This window comes from Prionailurus viverrinus, chromosome C2, assembly GCF_022837055.1.
Source record: "Prionailurus viverrinus isolate Anna chromosome C2, UM_Priviv_1.0, whole genome shotgun sequence".
NCBI classification, from domain to species: Eukaryota; Metazoa; Chordata; class Mammalia; order Carnivora; family Felidae; genus Prionailurus; species Prionailurus viverrinus.
The window spans coordinates 75736224-75760531 of NC_062569.1; the positions used below are offsets into that span (position 1 = coordinate 75736224).

Below are 24308 nucleotides of genomic sequence, written 5' to 3' on the forward strand. Positions count from 1 at the left end.
ATGATAAATGATGATGGTGCCTTTGCCAGAACCAACATCCATACTCCCCAGGCAGTGCGGCAGCACCGGCCGGGATCAGAGTCTGGGCCACCGCCAACCACAGCTCCAGCCCGGCCAGCCTCGGCCCCAGCACCAGCTGGAGTCCTGGCCCCGCCCACATCTCTGCAAGTTCCGCCCCGGGGGCCGCGCGCGCGCGCGCGCGCGCCGCCGCCGCGCGCGTCCCGCCCCGCCCCTGCTGCTGACGTGCGGGGCCGAAAGGGAGGGACGGACGGGCTCCGCCGAGCCTTGTGCTTCCGCGGGCTCTGGGGTCGCTGGGGCCTCGTGGCGGGGCGGCTCCGCGGAGCTTCGCCCGCTTTCGCACCTTCCTCGTGTCCTCTCGCGGCGCCCAGCGGGCCCTGCGCTTCGGCGGGAGACCCGGCAAGGGTGAGTGTTGGCGGGAGCGGGTTCCGGCCGGCCGGGCGCGCGCTCCGCTCTCCCGGGCATTGTCTGGGCGGGGGCGGCGCGGGCACGTGCGCTCCCCTCCCCCACCCGGCTGGCCGCGCGGTCCCGGGCGGAGCGGAGGGGGGGAGCGAGTGACTGCGGATGGAAGAGGACCGGAGGGGCAGGCTGGTTCCGCGGTGAGTGTGTCTGTCGGAGGAGTCTTCGAAGCGGCAACCTGGGATTTGGCTGTGTGGGGGGGTCCTTTTCTAAGGGGCACAGTGCTCTCTGCGGGGATGGGGTCCCTTGAGCCCCAGTGGCCGGAGCTTTCAGGATGTTAAGCTTGGTGGCCTGTGATGGGATCGGAAATGAGATTTGGCTCCGGTACCAGCAAGTTGTGGATCTACCAACAAGAACGGTGAAATCTACCTCCAACCTGTCGCCATCCTTACCGCCCCCCTCCCTTGTGAAGCAGGAGTGGGATTTAAAAAGGTTGGAGGATCTTCCAGGGATATGCCCGAGTTAAAGCACCAGATGTGTGAGACAGTGCGAGGTTAGAGTGGAAAGCTTGGGAAAGTGAGTACTTGGAAGAAAGACTGGTTCGGTGGGTTGTGGCCAGATTGCAGAAGACAATGAATGAGGTTTATCTCGTAATCTTTTTTTCTGTTGTGAGTGTAATTATGTTATAAAATAGAAAGTAGAGGAGGAAAATATCACCGATAATCCCATAGCCCTGACACATCATTCTAACAATGTTTGTTTGCTAGTATTTTCATCTAAGCTTATAACAGTTACAGTTAGAGTTTACCTAAATTTTCCATTTTCTTTTTTCCTTAAGGTGTAAAAATGCGATGTAATACACAGTATTCAACAATATCATTTCCTCTTAATAAGCAAGTATTCATCATAGAAAAGTTTAAAAATACAAGCGAAATGAGGAAGAGTATTCATAGTTTTACTGCCTAGAGATGTTATTGTATATTTTTGGTTGTGTATATTCTTTCAAAGATAGGAGCAGATAATGCCCTGATTAGGAATTTAGTTTTCATAGGAATCCTTTGAAGGTTTTAAGAAGGCAGGTAGCATAATATGACTGCTATGTGGAGGAAGAGGGCAAGAGTGAGGAGCTGGGAGATCAGTTAGGAGGCTGTTTGCAGTACCTTGGACTAGGTCCATGGCAGGGATGAAGAGTAGAAAGATTTGAAAATATTTTGGAGGTAGAATGAACAAGACTTGGAAGTGGATTGATGAGGGAATGGGAGAATTCTTTGCTTTTTAAAATATATATATATCTATTTTTTAATTAAGTAAACTCTGTGCCCTACGTGGAGCTTGAACTCATGACGCTGAGAGATCGAGTCGCATGCTCTACCAACTACTCACTGAGCCAGCTGCATTCCCTGAGAATTCTTTGCTTTTTGGTATTTGTTTTGAGCAACTATGATAAATGGTGGCATTTACTGAGGGAGAAGAATGGAACAGAAGTTTGAGGTGGGAAAAATCATGAGATCTATTTTGGGTGTATTAAATGTGAGATGCATATCAGTTGTGAAGTTGGTAGTTGAGGAAGCAATTGGGTGAACAGGTTTTGATCTCATGGAAGAGAGAGCCAAGAGCTGTTAGATAAAAATTTGGAGTACTCAGTACATAGATGATATAGAAAGGTATAGACTGTATGAGATCACCAAGGTAAAAAGTATAGAGAAATGAAAATTGGCACTTGGTCCCCCCAGTACTTCAAGATGTAGTAGAGGAAGAAGATTGAACACAGGACAGAAGAAATAGCCAGTGAGGTAGGTGGTGGGGGGGGGGGGGGGGGGGGAGGAGGTAGGTAGGGGAGCAAAAGACTGGTGTGATGGAAACCAAGAAAAATAAGTTCACAGAAGACAGAGAATTGGTCCATCCTTGCTTCTGAGATGTTTAATTGGTTTTGGAGGTTGTTGGTTTGGTCACTGGTATTACTTTTTTTTTTTTTTTTTTTTTTTTAATTTTTAAGTAATCACACTCAGCATGGGGCTTGACTCACAACCCAGAGATCAAGAGTCTCATGCTTCACTGACTGAACCAGCCAGGCACCCCTGGTCATTGGTATTATTATTATTATTTTTTAAACGTTTATTTGTTTTTGAGAGAGAGAGCATACATATTGCAAGCGGGGGACGGTCAAAGAGAGGGGGACAGGATCCCAAGCTGGCTCTGCACTGACAGCAGCGAGCCCGGTGTGGGGCTGGAACTGACAAACCGCAAGATCATGACCTGAGCTGAAGTCACTTATGTTCAACTGACTGAGCCACCCACACCCCCCCTTTGTCATTGGTATTATTATCCAGTGTTCTAGAAGTAGGAGGTGGAAACTAGATTGGAATAATTGATTGCGGCTTGAGTAAGTGAAGATAATGAGTGTGAATTACAAAAACCTGGGCCTTCTTCAAGATGCCTTATTTCCATCTGCTCCACAACTAAATTCGATAGGTGAAAAATGGTGTCTTGTTTAGTATTTTATTCCTTGATTACTAGTGTGTTTCAAAAATTTTTCACATATATTGGTCATTGGTGAATTTCTGTTTCTGTCCTGTATCTTTTTGTGTTTATCACTTTTGGGAATTGATTGTCAAGAGTTCTTTTAGATATTGAAAACATGTAGTTTTACGTAGAGCTTGCAGAATTTCCCCCTTAAGTATTTTTCCTTTCTGGGAATAAATGAGTTTATTATATATGCTCCATCAGGAGAGACATGTCTGATCCCAAGTTAATACATGGTTAACTTCTATATATGCTTTTTTTTTTCAATTGTAAAATACACATAGCCTAAAATTTACTACCTTAACCATTTTTAAGTGTGCAGTTCAGTGGTATTAAATCCATTTGTAACAGTGTGCAACTATCACCACCATTCATCTCCATCACTCTTTTCATCTTGTAAAACTGAAAATCTATACCCATTAAACAATAACTCCCCATTCCTCCTTTCTTCTAGTCCCTATAGCAGCCGCCATTCTTTCTGTCTTTGTGATTGATTTTAACTACATTAAGTACCTCATGTAAGTAGAATCATACAGTATTTGTCTTTTTCTGATGGGTTTATTTCACTTAGCGTAATGCCCTCAAGATTCATCCATGTTGTAGCATATGTCAGAATTTCCTTCCTTTAAAAAAAAATTACATATTTTAATTAATTAAATCATTTTTATTTTTTTAAGTAGCCTCTATGCCCAGCATTGGAGCCCAATATGGGGCTGAACTCAGGACCCCTGAGATCAAGAGCTGGCCACTTAACTGACTGAGGCCACTCAGGTTCCCCTATTTTAACTAATTTTTATTCCAGTTGACATACAGTGTTATATTAGTTTCAGGTGTAGGATATAGTGATTCAACAATTCCATACATCACCGTGCTCATCAGGACTAGTGACTCCTTAATCCCTATCACCTACTTCACTCATCCCCTCACCTCCTCCCCTCTGGTAACCATCAGTTTGTTCTGTATAGTTAAGGGTCTGTTTCTTGGTTTGTCTCTCTCTTCCTCTCTTCCCCTTTGCTCATTTGTTTCTTAACAGTTTCACATGAGTGAAATCATAGGGTATTTGCCTTTCTTTGGTTTATTTCACTTAGCATAATAACCTCCAGGTCCATCCATGTCCTTGCAAATGGAAAGATTTTATTCTTTTTTATGGCTGAATAATATTCCATTGTGTTTATATATATCACATTTTCTTCATTCATCAGTGGACATGGGCTGCTTCCATATCTTGGCTATTATAAATAATTCTTCTATAAACATAGCGGCACATGTTTCCCTTTGAATCAGTGTTTTTCTTTTAGTAAAGAACTTTCCTTTTTTAAGGCTGAATAATATTCCAGTGTATGTCTATATCCCATTTTATTTCCCCATTCATCTGTTGATGAACACTTGGGTTGCTTCCATCTTTTGGCTCTTATAAATAATGCTGCTAAGAACATGGGTATACAGATACCTCTTCAAGGTCCTGCTTTTAGTTCTTTTGGTTTGTATATACCAGGGGTGGAATTATTGGATCATACAGTAATGCTATTGTTAGTTTTTTGTCGAACTACCACACTTTTCCATAGTGGCTTGCACGTATATTCATATATTCCCACCAACATTGTACAAGGGTTCCAGTTCACATTCTTGCTGACACTTGTTTTCTGGGGGGTTTTTTTGTTTGTTTGTTTTTGATAGCCATCCTAATGGGTGTGAGGTAATAATCTCACTGAGGTTTTGATTTGTACTTTTTTCCCTAATATTAGTGATGTTGAGCATCTTTTCATGTGCTTATTGGGCATTTGTATACCTTTGGAGAAATGTTTATTCAAATCTTGTCTATTTTAAGTCAAGTTTTTGTTGCTTTGAGTTTTACTAGTTCTCTCTATATATTCTGGATGTTGATCCCTTATTGAATGTATGATTTGCAAATATTTTAGCTTTCTGTGAATTGTCTTTTTACTCTGTTGATAGTGTCTTTTGATGCACAAAATTTTTAAATTTAAAAAAAATAAATTTTTTTTTCAACGTTTTTAATTTATTTTTGGGACAGAGAGAGACAGAGCATGAACGGGGGAGGGGCAGAGAGAGAGGGAGACACAGAATCGGAAACAGGATCCAGGCTCTGAGCCATCAGCCCAGAGCCTGACGCGGGGCTCGAACTCACGGACCGCGAGATCGTGACCTGGCTGAAGTCGGACGCTTAACCGACTGCGCCACCCAGGCGCCCCAAAATTTTTAAATTTTCATGAAGCCCAGTTTGTCTATTTTTTTTTTTTTAAACCTGTGCTTTTGGTGTCCTATCTAAGAAATCTTTGGCAATCCAATGTTGTGAAGCTTTTAACAGTTCTGTTGTTTTAAGTCTTATATTTAAACCTTTGATCCAGGGACGCCTGGGTGGCGCAGTCGGTTAAGCGTCCGACTTCAGCCAGGTCACGATCTCGCGGTCCGTGAGCTCGAGCCCCGCGTCGGGCTCTGGGCTGATGGCTCAGAGCCTGGAGCCTGTTTCCGATTCTGTGTCTCCCTCTCTCTCTGCCCCTCCCCCGTTCATGCTCTGTCTCTCTCTGTCCCAAAAATAAATAAACGTTGAAAAAAATAAAATAAAATAAACCTTTGATCCATTCTGAGTTAATTTTTGTATGTGTTGTTAAGGGTCTGACTTCATTCTTTCACGTGTAGATATTCAGTTTTCCCAGCACCATTTGTGGAAAAGACTATTCTTTCTCCATAGAATGGTCTTGGTACTCTTGTCAAAAATCATTTGACCATATATGCAAGGCTTTGTTTCTGGGCTCTCTTCTCCATTGGTCTGTTTATTTCTGTTTATGGCAGTACCAAACTGTTTTGATTACTGTAGCTTCTAGTAAGTTTTGAAATCAGGAGTGACTTCTTCAGTTTTGTTCAAGATTGTTTTGGTCAGGGTCCCTTGAAATTCCATATGAATTTCAGGATGGGTTTTTCTATTTCTGCGGAAAATGTCATTGGGATTGTGATAGGGATTGCATTGAATCTGTAGATGGCTTTGGGTCATACTGAGTTTTAAACAGTATTTTTCAATCCGTAAACATGAGATATGTTTCCATTCAGTTGTGTTGTATTTAATTTCTTTCAGCAATTTTTTATAGTTTTCATTGTATTACTCTTCGACTTCCTTGGTTAATTCCTAAGTACAGTTGGCCCTTGAACAACATGGGTTTGAATTGTGCAGATCCACTTATATGTGGACTTCTTTGGATACAGTATAGTACTGTAAATGTGTTTTCCCTTCATGATTTTCTTAGTTTTTTCTCTAGTTTATTTTATTGTGAGAATACAGTATATAATACTTATACAAAATATTTGTTAATTGTTAATGTTATCGGTAAGGCTTCTGGTCAACAGTTGGCTGTTAGTATTTAAGTTTTGGGGGAGTCAAAAGTTATACATGGATTTGACTGTGTGGGGGTTGGTGCCCCCAATGCCTGCATTGTTCAAGGGTCAACTGTATTTTATTCATTTTGATGCTGTTATAAATGGAATTGTTTTTGTAATTTACTTTGCAGATTTTTTAGTGAGTATAGAAATGCAGCTGATTTTTGTGTGTTGACTTATATCCTGATGTTTTGCTGAATTTATTACAGTTTTTTTTGGTGGAATATTTAGGGTTTTTACATATAAGATCATATCCCTCCATATTAAAAACCCTTCGTATTCATTCATTGGATACACTATAATTTGTCATCGACTACTACCAATTTTTTATTATAAAATATACAGGAAGAGGAGAACTAACACTTAAACTATAGATCTGTAAGTGCAGCTCACATATGAGTAAATTGAGAGCAGTTTCTTAGGATAGATTTCTCAGAAAGAGGATTCTCTTCTTATTTAACCAGAGATTTTTATTTGAATTTTCACTGCCAATCCTTAAATTCACCCCCATCTCCCTACCTTTAATCCTGGCCCCCTTTTATCCTGTTTTCCACAGTGCTACCAAGTGGTGGCTGCTACCAAGTGTTTTCCACACTGCTACCAAGTGGTGGGTACATTTTTCCCTCAGAAAACAAGGCTTATGAAGCAAATTGTGCCTGTAACATCTGTTTTGTGGGAGTTAGGAAAAAAAAGTTTCTGAAGGCTGGAGTGCATTTCATGGATGAGTTGGAATTTAATTGGATTTCTTGAAAGTCGAATAGCATTTCAGTAAGCAAGAGAGAAGGTAGAGGTGAATATGAATCCATTGAAAGGTAATTGTGAGATGTTCAGGCATGAGATGTTCAGGCATTCGAACTTTGATGACTGCAGACAAAGAGAGGTAGAACTAGTTCTCCAGCCAAGGATTGTTTATTCTGTTTATCTGAAGAACGAACTGTGGGGGTGCATGGGGATGGGGGAGATGTGTTATGTGTTGGTAATAAAGGCTGAGGGTGAGGAGAATGCCAAGGGGAGTTACTCTTGATTTGTATGTTTTTAGTCATTGAGTTAATGAATACATTGGTGATTGTTCTCTATTTTGTTTATAAAAAATTACTTTGAGGGTACATATATTTTTTAAAATTGACTTATTCACTTAATGTAAAATTCACCATTTTAAAGTGTATAATTTAATGGTTTTTAGTATATTTACAAGGTTGTGCAACCATTACTACCATCTAATTCCAAAGTATTTCCATCACCCCAGGAAGAAACCCCGTACCTATTAGCAGTCAGTCCTTGTTCCCTCTCCCCTCATCCCCTGGCAACCACACTGAGTCTATGGATTTGCCTGTTTCTGTACATTTCATATAAATAGAATCATATAACACATTGCCTTTAGTATTTGGCTTCTTTCACTTAACATGATACATTCAGTCTGTCTGTGATATAGCATGTGTCAGTACCTCATTATTTTGCTTAGTAATACTCTCCTGTCTGAATATACCCCATTATGTTTGTCCAGGCATCAATCCATGGATATTGGGTTGTTTATACTTTTTCGCTATTGTGAATAATGCTATTATGAACATTTAGGTGTAACTTTTTGTGTGAACATGTGTTTCCAGTTCTCTTGGATATATACCTAAGAATGGAGTTGCTAGGTCATATAGTAAATCTGTTTAACTTAAAAAAAAATTTTTTTTTTAAAGTTTATTTATTTTTAGAGAGAGAGTGCAGGAGGAGCAGGGAGAATCCCAAGCAGGGCATGGAGCCCCATGTGGGGCTGGAACTCATGAACCATGAGATGACCTGAGCTGAAATCAAGAGTGGACATCTGACTGACTGAGCCACCAAGGCACCCCACTTTTTTTTTTTTTTTAAGTTTAGGTTTTATTGTTTTTGTTTTGAGTTATCTCTACACCCGATGTGGGGCTCAAACTCATGACCTGAAATCAAGAGTTGCATGTCCTTCCAGGTGAGCCTGCCAGACACCCCAGTTCTGTTTAACTTCTTCAGGAACTGCCAAACTTTTCCACAGCAGCTGCACCATTTTACATTTCCACCCACAGTGAATGAGGGATCTCATTGTTTATACTTTGTGTGTTTCTGGCAGACTGTATTCGAAAGTTTTATGTTTTTAAAGTGTCATTGAGGTACAATTGGCATCTACAGACTGCACAAAATGTGTAATTTGGGAAGGTTCAACTTATTTATACACCTGTGAAACCATCACCACAATCAAGATAGTAAAGATGTATCATCCCACAAATTTTCTTTTTTAAATGTTTATTTGTTTATTTTGAGAGACAGGGAGAGTGTGTGTGTGTGAGCAGGGGAGCTTCCTAATGCATGATGTGAGCATTAGTCTTCCTAATGTTGATTACCCAACTGATGGCTCTGCCCCTTTGTAAATGCACATATAGCATGCACTCATGTACTTGGGGAAGGATAATCTGTAAATAGATTTTTGTTTAAGGTTAATGTATATTGGGTTTGTCTTTTTTTTTTTTTTTAACGTTTTATTTATTTTTGAGACAGGGAGAGACAGAGCATGAACAGGGGAGGGTCAGAGAGAGGGAGACACAGAATCTGAAACAGGCTCCAGGCTCTGAGCTGCCAGCACAGAGCCTGACGCAGGGCTTGAACTCACGGACTGCGAGATCATGACCTGAGCCGAAGTCGGCCGCTTAACCAACTGAGCCACCCAGGCGCCCCTGGGTTTGTCTTTTTTAAGATTTTATTTTTTAATTTTTTTTTTTTACATTTATTTATTTTTTGAGAGACAGAGACTAGAGCACAAGTGGGGGCGGGGCAGAGAGAGAATGAGACACAGAATCAGAAGCAGGCTCCAGGCTCCAAGCTGTCATTACAGAGCCCAACACAGGGCTCAAACTCACAAACCGTGATATCATGACCTGAGCCGAAGCCAGACGCTTAACTGACTGAGCCACCCAGGTGCCCCAAGATTTTATTTTTTTTAAGTAATTTCTACACCCATTGTGGGGCTTGAACCTACAATTCCAATATCAAGAATTGTATGCTCCACTGACTGAGCCAGTGAGGTACGCCATCATTGTTATTTTTTTTTTTTAAATGTTTTTATTTATTTTTGAGACAGAGAGAGACAGAGTATGAGCAGGGGAGGGGCAGAGAGAGAGGAAGACACAGAATCTGAAGCAGGCTCCAGGCTCTGAGCTCAGTCAGCACAGAGCCCGATGCGGGGCTTGAACTCATGGACTGTGAGATCATGACCTGAGCTGAAGTCGGACACCCAACCGACTGAGCCACCCAGGCGCCCCATCATTGTTATTTTTTATAATGACTTTTGAGATCTAATTCACATACTGTAAAATTCACTGTTTACAGTGTAAAACTCTGTGTTTTTTCTTTTAGTAGATTCACAAAGTTGTGCAGCCATCATTATATCTGGTTCCAGAAAATTTTTATCAGTAGGTAGATTTTTATAAATAGTTTTTTAGACTAGAGAGTGTTGATTTAAAGAAAAAACCAGTTTCTAAAAAATGTCCCCTTTTTAAGTTGCTTGTTTCCTTTTAAGAATCTCAGCTTCACATGGAAAAGCATGAGACTTATCCCCATAGAATGTGTTGTCGTTGTCCATTTGAAAACTCCAGTGAAAAATCCCTACTTAGTGAAGTGTGCAAGATTTGGCTCAGTTTATGTATTCTCAGTGACTGTGTCCAAGAGTTTGACACAATCTTGATCTGGTCCAGTCCCTTCCTTTTTCAACCTGGAATTGTAGACCAGCTTTGTTTCCTTTTGCTTCTTTTGGAAAAAAAAAAACTTTTAGGGCTTCACAATTGAAACAGGATTCTCATATGAAATCAGCTGTCATTTCAGACTATTCCAGTGATCTTTGTCTGAAAGTGACACCAGGGAAGTCATTGGAAGGTTATGTACCCTCCCTTGTTTCTTTCTCTCTTTTTTTTTTTTTTTTAAGTTTATGTATTCAAGCAGTCTCCAACCAACTGTGTACTCGAACCCATGACTCTGAGATCACGAGTTACATGCTTCTCCAACTGGGCCAACCAGGTACCCCTATATGGTGTCTCCCTTCTGTCAACTTAAGAATTTGCTTTAAGTATCTCAAAACCTTTAAACAGCTCATGTAGGTCACTCTGTCCAGAGAAAGTGTATGTTGAAGTCCTGGAGTAAAGGAAGGGTAAAGCTTCCTAAGGCCAGCTCTCCAGTTGTTGCACTAATGGATAGAAGCAGTGGCATGGATACTTTAGAATAGTTGTTTTATTCTAGATTTTCTTTCACGTTGCTTTGCACATTGGAGACCAAGTATTGGCCTGCATGAATCCTGGGGCTGACCTTTATAGCAACTTATATGGTCTTTAGCAGTTTCATTTATTAATGGAAAGTATGTGTTTTTGACCTGGAAATATATAATACTTAATATAATTTTTTTTGAGCTCAGCTATCTAGCTTTTCCATTTTGCTCAGCTCTTTACATGTCATACTGGGAGATATCCCTGGGCACAAGATCATGTTCCAGGGACTTTTTTTCTTTTTCTTTTTCTTTTTTTTTAATAGGCTTCGTGCCGAGTGTGAGAGCCCAACACAGCGCTTGAACTCATGATCCTGAAATCAAGACCTGAACTGAGATCAAGAGTCAGATGCTTAACTCACTGAGCCAGCCAGGTGACCCTTATACTGGGAATAGCCCATGTCAGTATGATGCCATGAACTGACCTCCCATCAGCTCCCCACCATTCTGGTCCAGTGTAAAATTGTGATCGTTTTTACTTAAAAGACCTTCCCCCCTGCCCCCATACCAGATGAGTTGAAGAAACAGTAATTATGTTGACCAAGAAATGAGAGTGTATTCAAATGGTCTTGTGTAAAAGATCTTAGAACAATTAGGATACAGAATTTTTGTCAGTACCAACTTAAATCAGAACCGAATCTTCTCCCTTTTAGATTTCCCTTGATCTGAGTCTTTTGTATAAGCTACTTCAGATTGCTTGTATTGTGGAAAAAAAAAAAAAGCATGATTTTGGGGAGAAAATTATTTGTGTATATTTTCAGTTACCTTTGTCAGTGAGAGATGACAGTTCTATGACTAATCTTCAGAAGAAAAAATTTAAGTTGACATTGAAATATATTTTGATTTTTAAGTTTATTTTTTTAGCACCCAACATGGGGATCGAACTCATGACCCCAAGATATGAGTTGCATGCTCTTCTAACTGAGCCAGCCAGATGCCCCTTTATTTTGATTTTTTTGATAAGACTTCTTTATGCAAATGATTTTTCTCAGTATAGCTTTTTTTTTTTTTTTTTTTTTAATTTTAGAATGTTAAGCAGGCTCCATGCTCAGTGCAGAGCCTGATGAGGTGCCCTATCCCACAACCCTGGGATCATGACCTGAGCCAAAGTCAGGAGTTGGGTGTTCAACTGACTGAGCCACCCAGGTGCTCCTAAAAGCTGCTACATTTAATTCCCAATATATAATTTATGAAATGGATCATATATACTTGGATTACTGAAAGTTAGTGGCATTAATATATTCCTGAAGGTTCAACATTAGACATGTGCATTGCAAATCACCTTGCTTCTGAATCTCCTAAATACTTTGTTTATTGCTGGTAATGAAAGCTTCTAGGGGTGCCTGGGTAGCCCAGCTAAGCGTCTCACTTTTGATTTTGGCTCAGGTCATGATCTCACAGGTTCATGAGGTCCAGCCCTGCCTTGGCCTCTACACTGATAACGTGGAACCTGTTTGGGATTGTCTCTCTCCCTCTCTCTGCCCCAACCCTTGGCTCATGTGGGTGTGCATGAGCACTCTCTCTCAAACGTTAAAAAAAAAAAAAAAATAAAATAAGTCGGGGCGCCTGGGTGGCTCAGTCGGTTGAGCATCTGGCTTCGGCTCAGGTCATGATCTCACGGTTGGTGAGTTCGAGGCCCATGTCGAGCCCCACGTCGAGCCCCACTCCGGGCCCTGTGTTGACGGCTCAGAGCCTGGAGCCTGCTGTGGATTCTGTGTCTCTCTCTCTGCCCCTCCCCTGCTCATGCTCTTCCCTATCTTGAAAGTAAATAAACACTAAAAAAAAATTAAAAAAAAAAAATAAGTCTAGTTATTTTTCTATTTTTTATTTTTATTTATTTATTTTTTCAACGTTTATTTATTTTTGGGACAGAGAGAGACAGAGCATGAACGGGGGAGGGGCAGAGAGAGAGGGAGACACAGAATCGGAAACAGGCTCCAGGCTCTGAGCCATCAGCCCAGAGCCTGACGCGGGGCTCGAACTCCCGGACCGCGAGATCGTGACCTGGCTGAAGTCGGATGCTTAACCGACTGTGCCACCCAGGCGCCCCATATTTTTCTATTTTTTAAATACCCTGCTGGATTGGATTTGTGTCTGTGTTCACTAATGAAAACTGGTCTGTCATTTTTCGCTGCTGATGCCTTTGACCACATCTTCTTAGGTTTAGAAATATTATGTTCTCTTTGTTGCTAATTTTAAAATACTCTTATTTTAATTTTCTCTTTGAGCCATGAGTTATTTAGAAGAGTATCTTGTTGGGGCACCTGGGTGGCTCAGTTGGTTAAGCATCCGACTCTTGGGTTCCGATCAAGTCATGATCTCATTCGTGAGTGCATGCCCCACACTGGGCTCTGTGCTGGCAGCGCGGAGCCCACTTAGGATTCTCTCTTTCCCTCTCTCTGTCCCTCTCCTGATTGTGAGCTCACTCATTCTCGCTCTCTCTCTCTTTCTCTCAAAAAATAAACAAACTTAGAAGAGTATCTTGTTCTCCATATCATAGTGAGTTCTTGTTAATGATTTCCTATTTAATTTTGTTAGGATCAGAGAATATGGCTGTAACATTTCCATGTTTTTAACATTTATTCATTTTTGAGAGACAGAGCATGAGCGGGGAAGGGGCAGAGGGAGAGGGAGACACAGAATCTGAAGCAGGCTCCAGGCTCTGAGCTGTCAGCACAGAGCCCGATGTGGGGCTTGAACTCATGAACTGCGAGATCATGACCTGAGCTGAAGTCGGACACTCAACCGACTGAGCCACCCCGGTGCCCCATAACATTTCCATGTTTTGTAATAATTGTGACTTTCTTTATGTTCTATCTTATGTTTCAATTTCAATGAATTTTTATAGATATTTTAAACAGTATTCTCTGTTGTGTTCAGAACTGTATGTAGCTGTTAAATCTGGCTTGTAAATTGCATTATCTGTATACTCTGTATTTTTATCTGTTGTTTTCTTGATCTTTTAAATTTCTGAGAGACATATGTTCTGATTATTTTGTAATGATTGTGATTTTTCTTAAATTGTCCTTGTACTTCAGGTTTATTTTGTATGTTTTGATGTTTGATGTCTAGTTTATGACATTTTTATGATTGTGTTCTTTAGTAACATAATCTTTATTATATTAAATGTTTTTTTGCCTTAAATGATTCTATTTGTTATTAACCATGCCATGCCAGCTATCTCTTCATCTGGATGTGCTTGTGTATAATAAATTTGCACATCCCTTTATTTTTAAAATTTAGCTATAATACCTTTGGAAATGTAACATTATCAAATAGATTTGTAAGTATTAGGCAAGAGTGATGAAAGTTACTGAAGGCTGGTAGGTATGTTCCCTTGGGTATTCATATTTTGGCATATATTTAAGTTATACCTTTATTTATTTAGGAAATAATTTATTGTGAGCTTCCAGGAACTTTGGAAGGAGAACATGGGGAAAGCTGTGTTGAATAGTATGATTAAGGAAGGCCTTTGATAAGGTGGGCATTTGAGCCTGAGATCTAGTGAAGCTAACCTGGGGAAAGAGCATTCCAGGTAGAGGGAGCCTGAAGTCCAAAAACCCTAAGGAGGGGCACCTGGCTGGCTCAGTCAGTAGAGCATATGATTATTTCAGGGTTGTGAGTTCAAGCCCCATGTTGGGTGTAGAGCTTACTTAAAAAGAAGCCTGGGTGGCTCATTTGGTTAAGCGTCCCACTTAGGCTCAGGTCATGATTTCATGATTGGTGAGTTCGAGCCCTGTGTTGGGCTCTTTGCTGACACTGTGGAGCCTGGAGCCTGCTTCAGATTTTGTGTCTCCCTCTCTCTCTGCCCCTCCCCCCTCATACTCTGTCTCTCTCTCTCTTTCTCTGTCTCTCTGTCTCTCTCTCTTAAAAATAAACGTAAAAAAAATTAAAAAAACAAACAAAACCAAAACCAAAAACCCTAAGAAAAGATTGAGGTGTATTTGAGGAACAGAAAGAAAACCAGTGTGTCTTGATGCTAATGGTGAAGGATGGTGAGGGAGGTAGGGCCCAATTCATGTAAGATCTTGTAGGTCATGGTAAGGAGTGTGATTTTATTCTAAGTGTTGTGGGAAGCCACTGGAAGGTTTTGAGCAGGGGATGACATGATGAGATAAATATTTTTATAGCCCTTTTGTAAGTTGAGCTGTAATTTATACAGTGAAATGCACAGATTTTAAGTGTACTTTTGGGTGAATTTTCACATTGCTTATGCCCATGCAACCCATACTCTTATTAAGATAAAAAATTTTCTCTGACACCAGGAAGTTCCTTTATTACTCCACCCAGTCAGTCCCCACCACCAGCACCTGAACAGCTACTCTCTTTTCTTTCACCATAGATTAGTTTGTTCTAGAACTTCGTATAAGTGGAATCATTCACATATGTACTCTTGTGTCTGGCTTCTTTTACTTGCCAAGATGATTTTGAGATTCATTTCTGTTCTTGCTTAGATCAGGAGTTCATTGGGTATACACAATTTGTTTATCCATTCTCCTCTTTTTTTTTTTTTTTAAAGTAATCTATATGCCCAACATAGGGCTTGAAATCACAGTCCCAAGATTAAGAGTTGCATGCTGTATTGGGCCACCTGGGTGGCTCAGTCAGTTGAGCGTCTGACTTCGGCTCAGGTCATGATCTCACGGTCTGTGAGTTTGAGCCCTGTGTCGGGCTCTGTGCTGGCAGCTTAGAGCCTCGGGCCTGCTTCAGATTCTGTGTCTCCCTCTCTCTCTGCCCTTCCCCCGCTTATTCTCTGTCTCTGTCTCTCTCTGTCAAAAATAAATAAACATTAAAAAAAAAAAAGTTGCATGCTGTATTGATTGAGCCAGCCAGGTACCCCTCCAATTTTTTTTCCCCGTTTTGTTTTTTACAGACATTTTCAAATGTTTCTTTGGCTAATAGAGAAGAATGGATTGTAGATTCTCTCTTTCAGATATTTAATAAAGAAACATTGGTTGTCTTGTTTACAAAGGGGAAAACATTTTGTTTGAAATGAAGAATTTAGAAAGGATAGGGCCAAAGAATGATAAAGTCATTATTAACATCTTAGAAACATCTGTCTGTATGGAATCAGGTAGAAAATGATTGTACTGCTCCTCCCTGGCTCCCCTTTTAAATCAGATGTGAAAAGTTGGTCTTGAGTGAGCACAAAATTCAGGGTTCTGATGAGATTCAAATGCATGAGGATCATAGAATTTTATATTGAGAAGATACCTCACAAAGTACATTGCAAATTTTTCAAGGACCTTATTTATAAGATTTTACTCCTTTCCCCAGAATTGGCCACATCTTGTAAAATTATTTGCAAGACAGGATTGTAGGACTGGGTATGCTGTGACATAAGAACTAAGATCTTTTACTAAGAATTTCTGGTGACTGTATTACATAATTGTATTTTTAATTATACAGTTTCATTTTAAAATTATTTTTTCTTTCATATTTAAAGATAGAACATTACCAGGTTCAGTTTTGCTTTTGGTCTTTAACTTTTTTCAAGAACTCAGACTTGTTATTTGAACAGGTATGATAGGGTAGTTTTGCTTTCTTACATTGTATGTAGGGGAAAATATGTATTTTTTTTTAAGTTTAAATTGACATCATTTACTTGTGTGTGTGTGTGTGTGTGTGTGTGTGTGTGTGTATGTATATTTTTATTTTGAAAGAGTGTGTGTGTAGAAGTCGGGGAGGGGTAAAGAGAGAGGGAGAGAGAATCTCAAGCAGTCTCTGTGCTGTCAGTGTAGACCCTGATGTGGGGCTTGATCTCATGAACCCTGAGATCATGACTTGAGCTGAAGTCAAGAGTTGGGTGCTTAACCGATTGAGCCACCTAGATCCCCACTTTTTTTTTTTTTTAATGTAAGCTTTACCCTCAATGTGGGGCTTGAACTCAACCCCAGGATCATGAGTCACATGTTCTACCAACTGAGCCAGCCAGGTGCCCCAACAATGTTTACCTTTTTCTTTTTAATCCAAAATGTGTTTATTGCTGAGGTACCTGGGTGGCTCAGTCGGTTAAGTGTCTGACTCTTTTTTTTTTTTTTTTTTTTTTGTGAACCTTTTTTAAGGTTTATTTATTTTGAGAGAGAGAGGGAAAGAGAGAGAGAGAGAGAGAACACACATGGGAAGGGCAGAGAGAGAATCCCAAGCAGCAGCTGCACTGTCAGTGCAGAGCCCGACGTGGGACTCAAACTCACAAACCTCAAGATGATGACCTGAGCTGAAATCAACAGGTGGATGCTTAAGTGACTGAGCCACCCAGGCACCCCTAGATTTCTGACTCTTGATCTCAGCTCAGGTCATGATCTCACGGTTGGGAGTTCAAGCTCTGCATTGGGCTTTGCACTGGGTGTAGAGCCTACTTAAGAACAAAACAAAACAAAACAAAATGTGATTATTGGGATTGTGTTCCACTCATCTTGGTTCAGGCTGCTTTTAGTGCTGCTTCCATCTGAAGGAGCAACTTCCTGTAACCTTGCTCTTCCTCCTGTAGGCTTGCAAAGGACAGTGGAGCAGCCAACACACAAAACCTACCGTTTGTGCATGGCTAAGAGGATGGTGATTTTGTAGCATGCTTGGCACTTCACATCCATGACATAGGAGTTGGGGCTCTGAACCAGGTGCTTCTTGTGCTTCCTCCTCTCTTCCGGGAGTGATGAATAGAGGAGGTCCTTTGTGAGGAGTATGTTCTTATGGAGAGGTCCTCCCCGCTGGAAAGACGTTCACTTTTTATAATGAGTCTGTTTCAGTGAGATAAAAATTCTAAATTAGAGGAATCAGCATTATGTATGTTTCTCTATGTTTCTGTGTTTGGCGTTGGTCCCATGGTATGGAGAAAATCTTTTCTCAAAGTCAAATTATAAACAGTAACAGATTTTTTTTTTTTTTACCAGTTCACATTTACCATCTCCTTATTCTTTTAGTTTCATCTGATTCAAAACCAGAGAAAATTAGTAGGACATTTTGTTTCTAAGTTGAATCTGATAATATCTAGCAACTGTTCATAATTTTCTTTTCATAAATCTCAAAGTCAGACAAGAATCCAAAACTTAATATGACCATGGGTCATTTGTTACACATTCCATTCATGCATTATTACATCATGGTGAGAGCATGCCTCAGCACTTGTGCCTAGCTTAGCTAGTGTATACTTGAATGTGGCATGTGTATACTTTAGTATTGTTCTTGCTAGACAGAAGCAGACCTGAATTATTAAAAAGTTCCCAGTGTGGACCTAAATCTTCCTAAACATGTTTTTTGGAGGCCCAAATTTATGCCCAAATATGACAGGAAAAGCTTTCTTACATAGGCTGCATGAAATATGAATAACCTTGGCAGCACAGGTTAACTCATTGGGGGTTTCTTCCTTACCCACCCCAACCTCTCTACAAATTCTTCTCTTTTTTCCCTTCTGTTTCCCCAGTTTTAGAGCAAAAGTGAAAGAGTTTTGCTTTATCGCTTAAGTGAAGGTGAAATAAAATATTGTTTTCTTCAAGGATCCCCAGCCTTTCTGGGGAGGAGCCGCAATTACTCTTGGGAAGTAGGAGGAGAATATTCAGATTATGAAGTCCATAGAATGGATGAGTGAAGATGATGCTGGACTCACTCATCTTTACAGAATAATCCCATAAGGCTCTGGCAAGCTGTAGGAGACAGGTGGTCACCAAGGAAATGGTGTGGTGCAGAAACAGATTTGGAGATCTGCTGGGATGTGTCTGTCTGTGCTTCTAGGTTTATTGGAGAATAGGAGGTGTGTTTTTTCCCGTCTGCATTAAAGAAGAAAGAATGAGGTTTATTGATTTTTAGGAATGTATTCTTTTGTTTTTAGAATGTATTCTTTTTTTATTAAAAATTTTTTTAATGTTTATTTTTAAGAGAGAGAGATAGTGTGTGTGTGCACAGGCAAAGGGCAGAGAGGGTGGGGAAGACACAGAATCTGAAGCAGGCTCCAGGCTCCGAGCTGTCAGCACAGAGCCGGACATGGGGCTTGAACTCACGAACTGCGAGATCATGACCTGAGCTGAAGTCGGATGCTTAACCGACTGAGCCCGACCCAGGCACCCCTAAAACAATTTTTTTAATGTTTTTATTCATTTTAGAGAGAGAGAGGGAGCATGAGCAAGGGAGGGAGAGAAAGGGAGGGAGACACAGAATCTGAAGCAGGCTCCAGGCTCTGAGCTATCAGCACAGAGCCTGACTGAGGCCCAAACTCAAGAACCTCGAGATAGTGACCTGAGCCGAAGTCGGCTACTCAACTGACTGAGCCACCCAGGTGCCCCTAGAATGCATTCTTCATGTAGTGACCCAAGGTTTTTTTCAGGTTGTCTAAAACTAGTTGCAGACCAAATGCGACCTTCTTCTTACTTTTCAAAGAAATGTTTTATTATTATTATTTTGTTTTATTTTTTCTTAGTAAGTTCTACACCCAAAGTGGGGCTTGAGCTCACAACCCTGAAATCAAGAGTCGCATGCTTTGCCATCTGAGCCAGCCAGGTGCCCCATTATGTGTCACTTTTTATAAACTTTTTTTTTTTTTTTTAATTTTGTTAATGTTTGTGTTTTGAGATAGCGACAGAGTGCAAGCAGGGGAAGGGCAGAGATAGAGGGAGACCCAGAATCCAAAGCAGGCTCCAGGCCCTGAGCTGTCAGCAGAGAGCCTGATGTGGGGCTCACGAACTGTGAGATCATGACATGAACTGAAGTCAGAGGCTTAAACCAACTGAACCACCATGTGCCCCTATAAGCTTTAAAAACAGAAAATAATAGTTGGATTCAGGGCCTCTATAAAAGTAAAGATTCATTTATGGCCTAAATTAAAGCAGTTATGTAATGATAGTGAACAAACATTAAATGGCTTGATTCAGGATATTTATAAATGCTAAAGATTTTTGAACATTTTTAAGCTTAGTGATATTACACAAGGTAGCAATTACAGGAAAAATGATCTCTTAGATCTAGGTTTTAAATATATATCATTACATAATGGGTCTCTCTCCCATCTGATTCAAGTAAGCCTGTCTCTGGGATGGATGAAAGAACTGGACTAAGCTAAGAAACTTTTTTTTTTTTTTTTTTTTAGGAAAATATTTTTAAGTAATCTTTACACCCAATGTGGAACTCAAACCCACAACCCTGAGATTAAGAGTTAAATGCTCCACTGACTGAGCCAGCCAGGCACCCCTAAGCCAAGAAACTTTTAAATTGTTATTTCTATTTTAACTGAGTCAAAATTTTTGGGTTAATATTTTATTTTTATTAATTTTACTTTGAAACTTTTTATTACCTCAAGGCACCTGGATGGCTCAGTCAGTTGAGCATCCAACTCTTGATTTTGGCTCAGATTGTGATCCCAGCACTGTGGGATTGAGTCCCACGTCAGGCTCTGTGCTGAGTGTGGAGCCTGCTTGGAATTCTCTCTCCCTTTGCCCCTTTCCCCTGCTCACACTCTCTGTGTAAAATAAACAAAAAACAAAAAACACACTCTTTTTATTGTCTCAATAAATACATATTGTGTATTTTTCTTTTGGTTAGGTAAATAACCATTAGCAGTAGAACACAGGTCTGGAAATCAGGGAGCTCTTTCTTTTCTGTGTCATGGATTATGCTCTATGACATGGCAACTCATGTAACCACCCTAGACCTGTTTTTTTTAATCTGTATACTGTATCAGTAGGCCCTTGCTGCCCAGTAAGGGAGTCACTAGGCACAGGTGGTACTAAGCCTTTGAAGTGTGGCTAGTCCAAACTGAGATGTGCTAGAAGTGTAAAATACACACTGGATTTTAAAGACTTAGCACAAAGATAAGAATGTAAAACTTGGGTACATTGGTTAAGCAAAAATATTATTAGAATTAATTTCACCCATTTCTTTTTCCCTTTTTTTTTTTAATTTTTTTTTTCAACGTTTATTTATTTTTGGGACAGAGAGAGACAGAGCATGAACGGGGGAGGGGCAGAGAGAGAGGGAGACACAGAATCGGAAACAGGCTCCAGGCTCTGAGCCATCAGCCCAGAGCCTGATGCGGGGCTCCAACTCACGGACCGAGAGATTGTGACCTGGCTGAAGTCGGACGCTTAACCGACTGCGCCACCCAGGCGCCCCCCCCCCCCTTTTTTTTTAAAGTAATCTCTTTGAGCCCAATGTGGGGCTCAAACAACCCCGGAATCAAGAGTTGCATCCTTTACTGACTGAGCCAGCTAGACTCCCCTCTTTTTCATTTAAAAAAAAAAAAAATTTTTTTTTAAGTTTATTTATTTTGAGAGAGTGAGTGAGCAGGGGAGGGGCAGAGAGAGAAGGAGAGAGAATCCCAAGCAGACTCCTCGCCTGCAGCACAGAGCCCGATGTGGGGCTTGAACTCACAAACCATGAGATCATGACCTGAGCCGAAACCAAGAGACTTGGTTGATGCTTAACCAACTGAGCCACCCAGGTGCCCCTCTTTTTCCTTTTTTTAAAGTGACTGCTAGAGAATTTTAAATTCCATACATGGCTCACATTATATATCTTTTGGACAGTGCTGATGTGGACAGCATTTCCTAAATCAACTCATGAAATATTAATAAATGCTCAATGAAACACAGTTTAGAAGGGGAACAAGGTCCAGTAGAACTTTTTGCAGTGATATAAATGTTCTCTATTTGCACTGTCCAATATTGTAGCTCTAAACTACTGACGGCTATTGAGCACTTGAAATGTGGCTAGTTCTGAAATTGAAAAATTGAAATGTGAAGAAAGGAACTGAATTTTGAATTAACTTTATTTTTTTATGTTTATTATCTTGAGAGGGAGGGAGGGACTGAGCGGTGGTGGGGAGGTGGGGGGAGGGTGGGCAAAGAGAGAGTGAGAGAGAACAAGAGGGGAAGGGGCAGAGAGAAGGAGAAACAGAATCCCAAGCAGGCTCTGCACCCTCAACACAGAGCCCTATGTGGGGCTTGAACCCACAAACTATGAGATCATGACCTGAGCCAAGATCAAGAGTTGGACACTTAACTGACTGAGCCACTGAGGCACCCCTAACTTTATTTTTTTTAATTTTTAAGTTTACTTAACACCAAATAGCAGCATATGGGTAGTTGCTAATGTATTGGGACAGTGCAGACCTGGAAGATTTATGGGATTGTTTTACTCAAAGACCTGTGTACATAGGACTTGTTTACCAGATTGCAAACTTGCTGTCTTAATATAAGTCTGTGTTTATTATGAATAATGATAAATGATCAATATTATTGAGTACCTGTTATGTAGCAGACACGTTTAAGTAGCAGAAAGAGGATTTGTATGATAAATTATTTATTGAGAGCTTAACTATATATATTGCTCATTTTTTTAAGTTTAAGAAATTTTTTATTTTATTATTTTTTGAGAGAGAGACACACACACAGAGTGTGAGCGGGGGAAGGGCAGAGAGAGACGGAGACAGAGAATGTGAAGCAGACTCCAGGCTTTGAGCTGTCAGCACAGAGCCCGGCGAGGGGCTCAAACCCACAAACTGTGAGATCATGACCTGAGCCGAGGTCAGATGCTTAACTGACTGAGCCACCCAGGTGCCTCTCATTTTGTAATATGGTAGATGCATTGTGAATTCCAAAGCTATTTGGGCTTTAACCATGTTGTCATCAGAGTCTGGTTTCTTTCCTTTCGTTATGAGTGCCCTTCATTGAAAGACTGGCCCCTTTTAAAAAGCCTGAGTAGTGTGCTGCCTTGTTAAAGGATTTTCTCTTGAAAGGCAAACCTATGCTTTCTAACAGATGATGATGACTTTTTTCCTTAAAGTGAACCTTTGAAGGTAGTTAATGCTCTTGACTTTAACAGGGATATGTACGTGTTTACAGAGACTTATGAATTATCAGAATTATGTAATATTTATTCCCTTTATATATGTGTATACATGTATTTATAAGTACTAGCATCAAACAGTTTATTTATTATTACTTGTTTATTTATTATTACTTCACAGTGAAGAACGAATGTCGTGATGTCTGGAATCAAGCGGACAATCAAAGAAACCGACCCTGATTATGAGGATGTATCTGTGGCCCTTCCAAATAAGCGGCATAAAGCAATTGAGAATTCAGGTAGAAATTCACCTCCCTTAGGAAATTATTTATTTCTTTGTTGAGATCTGCCTCCCTATAAGATTTACAGAAACTAAAACAAAATGCATTTCCACTGCTGTATATAATTTGAAGAGGGATTAGTTAAGTGCTCTGTTAATAGCAATACGCCATTTGTGACATAAGAGGCCAGGAAGACAATCAGGTAGACAGTGAAGTGTCAGTAATGAGACTGGCTGTAAGTTTTAGTTATCGTTGTGTGTTAGGTATAACCATAAAGTCCTATAATATGTATACTGCAGTGTGGTAGATGATTATAGGTGGTACATTGGGTTAAGTTTTTTATTGTAATTGTTGCATATTATTTTAATGTCTATTGGAAAGATGATGGTCTCATCAAACTTGTAATTTTGTGACTACTTTTGCTTAGGATGAGGCTAAAATAATGTAAAAATATTAATTGTGTTAATTAGGTGTTTCATAGGGTTCTCAGATGTGGTGTAGGTAACTTAAAGGTGGTATACGAATGATACATATTTGAGAAATAGTGATCTAGTTTAACTCCTGCACTTAGTTGCCAGTAGTTAAGGGGCATTAAACTACTTGCCCATATGGTTGAAGAGCAAATCATCAACTGTGTGTAGCTACCCAGAATGTTTTAAGCTCTCTCAGAAAAAGTTGCTAAATTTGAGTTATTTTATTTTAATTTTTTTAAATGTTTATTTTTGAGAGTGAGAGCGTGAGTGGGGGAGGGGCAGAGAAAGAGGGGGACAGAGGATCCAAAGTAGGCTCTATGCTGACAGCAGAGAGCCCTATGCGGGCCTGAACTCACAAACCACAAGATCATCACCTGAGCCAAAGTCGGATGCTTAACCAGTTGAGCCACCCAGGTGCCCCTGAATTTGAGTTCTTAAATTATTGCTGAAATTCATTACCGTTTATTTAAATAGTAAGTCCATGTAAGTTAACATTTACAGCTGGGTAAAGAAGCAGCCAAGTCATAAAGTGTTGTAGCTCCACAAAGATTAGTGCTGCTAGAATTGAAGTAGTGAAAGAAAATTCCTGTCTCTCTCAGTGCAGTCAAGTCATATGTACCACAGAAAGTCTTTGTGGACCAAAAATTATCAAATTGAATTCCAAATAATGAAACCATTTCATTCACTTCAACCTTTCCCCTCATTCAGTTGTAATTTTATTTATAAGGAAAAGTCATTTCCTTTCTGTAATAAGCCAAATAAATGTGAAACTTATATCCATTACTCAAATGCATCACATGGCATAACTTTTTTTTTTTTTAAAGAAAACTAAGAGTAGGAAAAACTGATTGTTTTAGTAAACATCATAATTTCAGTTTAAATCTAGTGTAAGTTCCCAGATACTCAGCCTAAGCAGGGATGGTTTTTTCTTACTGAAAGACAGTTTGCTACTCTTCTTTTTGATGTCCATACTCTCTGCCTAATCCCAAGCCATGTTTTTATTTTTCAGAATTTTTCTCAAAGTAGATTTGGTAGGATGCTTCCCTTTGCTTATATTGTTTTGTTTGTTGTTTGTGTTTTTATTTATTCCATGAAAGGGATAATTTAGAAGCGTTTCTTTCTGAGGAGCTTATGATAAAATAGCCTTCAGTGATCACAGTTTCTGACTTTTCAGCCTTC

The 24308-nt window shown here is 40.1% G+C and overlaps 1 protein-coding gene across 3 annotated transcripts in view; it reads left to right on the forward strand.

The window, feature by feature from the left end:
* The first annotated feature begins 238 nt into the window (after positions 1-238).
* YEATS2 (YEATS domain containing 2) overlaps positions 239-24308 on the forward strand; it is a 116512-nt gene continuing 92442 nt past the window's right edge. The window contains exons 1-2 of one of the 3 annotated variants that reach the window (XM_047874250.1): positions 239-423; positions 22557-22674. In XM_047874250.1, coding sequence (XP_047730206.1) covers positions 22575-22674 — 100 coding nt within the window. In that variant the 5' untranslated portion in view covers positions 239-423; positions 22557-22574. Of the gene's footprint in view, positions 424-551; positions 618-10883; positions 10978-22556; positions 22675-24308 lie in introns of those variants that run through there. The other 2 variants (XM_047874252.1, XM_047874251.1) reach the window with 2 other exon arrangements.